This window comes from Drosophila kikkawai, chromosome 2L (assembly GCF_030179895.1).
Source record: "Drosophila kikkawai strain 14028-0561.14 chromosome 2L, DkikHiC1v2, whole genome shotgun sequence".
Classification (NCBI taxonomy): domain Eukaryota; kingdom Metazoa; phylum Arthropoda; class Insecta; order Diptera; family Drosophilidae; genus Drosophila; species Drosophila kikkawai.
The window spans coordinates 9326768-9332767 of record NC_091728.1 but is presented as its reverse complement, the minus strand read 5'-3'; the positions used below and the strand labels follow the sequence as shown (position 1 = coordinate 9332767).

Here is a 6000-nt window from a genome sequence, read left to right as displayed (position 1 = left end):
AGTGAATGTTTGCATATACGTATACATTTCCCTCTTGGCCCGTACCACTTGGCGTATGCGCAATTTGTTTTGGCGCCTTAAACAATTGTTGGAACGTGCCAAGAGCCGGCGAAAGGCAAAGACAAATGTTCAACAGGGAGCAATAATATTGGAAATTTGATGCTCCACTGGAAAATGTAAAGAAAGGCAAAAGGAGAATGAAAAATACAGTAAAGTGTTTCGACTAAGAGTTGACCCGTACTATATATGTTTTTATAAGAATTATGAATGTATCATAAAAGATAAACATTTTAATTATAAGCTAATCTTCAAAATGTTTAGGCTTAACATAGTTCAGCTTTTGCTTTCTTGAATAGAAATACCCCTGGCATACCCAGGCATAAAGCCTCTGACTTTGCTTTTCGCCATTGTACATATTTGCCCTTGTGGTGAGGCGAAGATTTCATTCCTTTCTTTGACTAGGAAAAAAGGGAAATTGTAGTTGGGTGCCCGAAAGCAAAGGCCAAATCCATTTACAGACTCCCCATTTCCTTGCGAAATGCGAAAGAAATCGGTGAAGAAATACATATTTGTACATTTCGTTTTCCCGGGGCAAAAGTGTTTTGGCCCTGTTGTGTGTGTACTGCCGGTGATATTTGCCGATAGCGATGGATGGTGTAGCATCAGACAAAGGCCACTCGTTCGGGACAAATAAGGATATAATATGCTCCTGTGAGTGTCCGCCTGCGGCTTTGAGCTTGTCTGACTCAACATTGACATTGGCAAAATATTGGTTTCATTCGCAACAATGCAATATGTAATATACAAATAAGCAAATATAAATGTACCTGAGACTTGAGTTTGTAATACTAAGATAACAAATGATTATTGTCTGCAAGGCATAAACATTTGCATTGTCTGTAGGTTTATTAAAGCTATGATTTGAGATTAGAGTTTATTGTTTTAGGAAAGAAATTAAATTCATATAGCATTCTGAAAGAGTATACAAATATTATTTATTATATCCAATTACCTTTTAGTTCCAGTGCCAACTTAAGTTAATAAAAATACTGTTTAAAACTTTTGTTTTTCATATAACGTTACAGATTCTTTATTTATTTTTTTTACTCTTTCGTTTTGTTGGTTTTCCACTTTTCTTTTTCCGTGTTTTCTTTGTTTTATAATAATTTCTCGTTTAATATAATTGCAGTTGTTGTTGTTGTTGTTGTCTATGAGTGTAAGTGTATACATGTCAGTGTTTGTAAATGAATGCTTGTCCGTGTGACTGTTTCGTGTATATGTAGGTTTCCTTAACTAGATATTTTCCCCATTACTCTTAAGTGGAACGTGATTAGCTTACAAGTTTTCCACGCCATTCGATCGCTTAATTAATTATCATTTTTCGATACCGACAAGAGAACCGAATACTGCACAATTGATTTGTTAGGTTTACTTGCAGTATGCTTTTGGTTTTACTTTAATTACTCGTAATTTATTCATAATTTCATTTTCTTTAATACTAGTTTCCGTTCAGCCAGTTGCCGTTTCTGTTGCTGCATATTCAAGTGATTTTACATAATTATGTACTTGTATGCAAATGTATCTAAAACTGCATTCAAATCGGATTTTTTTTGATGTTCGTGTGTGTGTCGGTGTCTGTTTCCCATTTTATTTTTGACTTAATGGGATTTACTCTTCATTTGGGGGGGATTTCTGGTTTCGTTTTCGGGTGTGTGGTAAAAAATGCATACATTATAAATATATAGTTATCAAATAGTATGATTCTTGCATTGCCATAATGGGTCTGTCTCTCTGTCTGTCGTCCTGCTGCTGGTGTATATGTATTTCGCATTATATATGTACGTGTGTGTGTGGTGTCTGTGCATTATTCCGTATTCCGTATATAGTTTATGCTTCTAACTTACATTACAAAATATATAACAAATATGTGTAAATGAGTATATAATATACTTGCCATTCTACTAATTTCGTTTTATCGGTTTTTGCTGTCTACTCTGACTGTTTTTCTGCAGTTCTATTTGTTTTAAATATAAAATATCGCTTCCTTTGTTTGCTGTATATCTGAATGTCCTTAAAATGTGTATATGTGTGTGTGTGTTTGTGTTTGGTTGTGTACGTTTTCCGTTGGCTGTTCGACCTATACATATATAAATGCAAAATTTATTCATAGTCAGATGCATCAGAAAGAAAGCCAAATGTCAAAATGAAAAATACAAAAAAAAAAAATACAAAAGCCGTAAATAAATAGTTCGTGGAATTCACTTTCCGATTCTAGTCTCTGCGGAAACTAAACCATAATTTGGCAGTGTTCTGTGTGTGTCTCTGGAGCTGTGGCCTTACTCTACCGTAACGCACTGTAGCGCCATGTGCGCCATGTGAAGGCAAATCAGAAAGTGGCTTCGATTACCTTTTGCTGTTCGTTTTAACAATTAATGTATTGTGCTTTTAAAATTTCTAAGAATTTCCTCAAACAAGTACAGCGGACAAGTTTATTGGGCTTTTATTCGCTTTAAATATTTATTTCGCTGTATGGTTTAACAATTACGTTAAAATCTTTGCACTTTTCAATAGTCAACTTTTGTTGCAGTTTTGTTAAATTTCATCTCGCTTCTTTTGTTTATGTATATGCATGTAGGTGTTACCTAAGTTTTATAATTTTACTCTTCATTTTTGTAGCCTGTGGTAGTAGGAATAATTTGAATTTGTGTTTGGGTGTGAACTTGTAAAATTAAGGAACTGAAACTGAAACTTCAATAGGATCTTGTTCGCGGGCACATTGCCTGGAAAACTCTATGATTTAGATAGACTTCATACACACTATATATATATATATATATTTGTGATTTTGTTTATTAAGTACTTACGGTTCTCTACAATCTGTAATCGGTAAACTGCTCTTGTGATTTCTGTTTTCTGCCTGACAGCTCAACAAACGAATGGAATTTAAATAAAATCGTGGAATCAACAAATAAAATCAACAACAGAAATAATATGCATGTGTTATTTTTATTTTTTTCGATAACAGCAACCCGTTTCTGCGGCTCAGAGCTACCATCAAAAAGTGAAGAGGATAAAACCAATCGATTGGCGAAAAACGCTGGCTTTGTTGTGTGGAAAGAGTGGTTTTTAAATGCAGTTAGATTTGGATTTATGTATATGGAGGATTTTATTTTTATTCGAATGTGTTGGGTCCTCCCCTCTAGTTTAAGTGACTTAATAGAATTCTGGGTTTCACATGGTTTAATATTGTGGTGTTTCTTTGTATGTATACGTGCTAAAACTAATAATATATACAATGTAAAATACTATTTAATGTTTCCATCATTAATATATATACCATTTTGTTTCGTTTTCCGTCATGCATTCCCTTTAATTATATCAATTGCGCTAAGTTCATCTAAAGGTAATTTTTTTTTTACTTTTACTCTTTACTTTACTGTGCCAGCGTTTCGCCTGGAGAATTAGCTTAAGTTTTCTGCCTTTAGAATATGGTTTTAGGAGTATTTTCTTCGGTTCAGATTCAGATTTTCCGCTGGCATCTGGAAAGGGGCGCCGATTGTGCTCGAATGACACACAATGCGGCAACTTGCGAAATGCCATTCGATTTGCAGTTAAAAATTTCGTAATGTTTATAAGTTAATATATTTATATATATGTTCGTGTTTTGATGCATGTTTGTATATACTTGTTATGATGGAACGAAAACAGTCTTTGGGTATTCCTTTATATAAGTTTTAATTCGATTTAATTGTAATCCTTAGAAAGTAACGCGAAATTAAAACGAAGAACTTAGGGTATAGATAATTTGAGAACTTGTCCTGTGACCTACCGCTAAATGACTCACGAGGGCCGCCAACTTATAAACAGAAAAGCCCTAAAAATAATAATTACAACTTAAAATATTATGCACAACAAATCTGTTCGAGAATTAAGGTTATAAATTCATAAGCGCTCCTAAACTAAACTTTGGTATGCTCTCTCCTACGCCTTACAATTCCCATATCCTTGCTCTTAAATTTTCACTTAATTTGCTCCGCAAAAAATGCTGCTTTCGGCTCGCGTTGCCCTAATAACTTAATCTCATTATCGTAATTGTTTAAATTTAAATGCTGATGAAATATTTTTACAAATGTCATTTTTCGTGTCATAATATGTGTTTGATTTTTCCTTCATTTCCATACTCATACCCATATCCACTTCCGTTTCCCGCATTCCCTTTCTAGGTTTCTATTTCTTAGTTTCCATTTACGTAGAGAGTTCTGCCAACTTTTCAGCATTGCGATGCTTCTTTGGTTGCGCTTTCTTTGTGTGTGAGTTATCCTCGTGTGTGGGGATTTCATTTCGATTTAAATGCAACTTTGTATCTACTAACAGTTTTAGTTTGTTCATCTAGGTATCTCCGCCTCGGATTTGGATTCGGTCTCCGCTCTGCACTCACTTCACCTCACTCTTGGCTTCTCCCCGCTTACAACTCTAGCTCGGTATTGTGGGGATTGGGCGCCTCGGGTCCGTACATGTTGGCCAGCTTGTCGAAGCGTGGCCCCCAGGCCCCGAGGTAGTCATACTCCTGCTGCTCGTCATCTGTGCCTGCAATAAATAAGCAAACACACACAAAAATTCGTATTTAAATTCGACTCAAAACTTTCTACGCAGAGAGCAAATTGCGGGTTTTACTTTAAAGTTTCAAGAGTAAATGCAAGTTTTTCTGCATGTAGGCAAAACACACAAAAATACCATAAATGGTTTCTAATTTTACACCCAATATTCAGCTGTATCTGAGACACGTTGGCCTGAAAATGTCAGAAAAGATGAAGAGTCAGCAAGTCGATTGGCACTCTATGAGTATCTAGTATCTTGTAGCCTACTTTGCGGGCTTCTCAGGCTTCGGTTCTAGATTCGTGACTAAGCTGCAGCATATTGGGTGCAAATGCTATTCTTAAACTAAGTATTTCCCTGGCTTACCTGAGGCCAACGAGCTGAGCGATCCAGCTGTGCTGCCGCCGCCCTCGTACGCATAGTTCCTCAGATCGTCGAAGGGAGGAGCATTCGGATCGCCATCGGCGCGCTTTTTATGCTCCTCTATAAACATGCCCACGTTGGGCTCCTGACCTGGCATTAAGGTCATAACGGGATCTGGAAGTAGCACAAATAATAGAAATATGTAAGTATGTATTTTATTTAAGATTAAGAGCATAAATACAAGCTAAATACATTTCCCACTATTTTATGTTGTTTAATAATTGTGGCTGCTAGTAACTTTAATCTCTGTTTCAGTTTTCAAATGCTCAAATTCTCAAAGCTCAATTGTCCTATATCTGCATGCCCCAATTTCAAAGGGGATACTTACACATAATTGGCATTTTCATGGGCGCCAGCTCGGGTGGCATTGGCCCTCCAATCGGTATCTGCAGCGGTGTGATATCAAAGGCGGTCATATCGTCCTCGCCGCCACCCTCGTCGTCATAGTTGATAATATTCTCGCGCACATCGTCATCGGGGCCCGGATATTTGATATGCGCCTCACGGCGACGATTGTACACGACGAACACCAAGACGAGTACTGTGAATGGTTGAAAATTAAACAATATTAAAATACGATTCCGGCTAAAAGATTCCCATCCTTCAGCAGGTAACAACAACAGCTCGTTGAGTTTACAAAGTGCATTAAGCTACACTTAATTTAACATGCAGAGCAATTTCAGTTATACTTCTCTTCTTCAGCGCTGGAAAAGGGAAGCGCAAAATACCTTCTCGCTATCAGCTTGCAAAAAATGCTTAATTAAATTGTAGAACCGAAAAGGAGAAAAGCGCAACGAAAAAACAACAGAAAGAAGTATTGAAAATAAAAATGGAATCAGCAAAAAATAGGAAATAAAAAGGAAACGAAAACAAATATAGCAAACATTGTCCCAGTTTTCTGGGAAACGGAAAATGGCAAATCAAGTTGCAGACGCTGTCTCCGCGTAGCATTTCTAATTTGGCCATCGCGCTTCTCAGCAT

General features: G+C 36.5%; 1 protein-coding gene across 8 annotated transcripts in view; it reads right to left on the bottom strand.

The window, feature by feature from the left end:
• Window positions 1-1066: 1066 nt before the first annotated feature.
• The window catches only part of CadN (neural cadherin), a 111868-nt gene continuing 106934 nt past the window's right edge, over window positions 1067-6000 (bottom strand). For all 8 annotated transcript variants that reach the window (XM_041776210.2, XM_041776213.2, XM_041776215.2 and 5 more), the window contains exons 20-22: window positions 5348-5560; window positions 4963-5133; window positions 1067-4587 (exon numbers count right to left, since the gene is read on the bottom strand). In XM_041776210.2, the coding sequence (XP_041632144.1) occupies window positions 4466-4587; window positions 4963-5133; window positions 5348-5560 (506 nt within the window). In that variant the 3' untranslated portion in view covers window positions 1067-4465. The remainder of the gene's footprint in view (window positions 4588-4962; window positions 5134-5347; window positions 5561-6000) is intronic.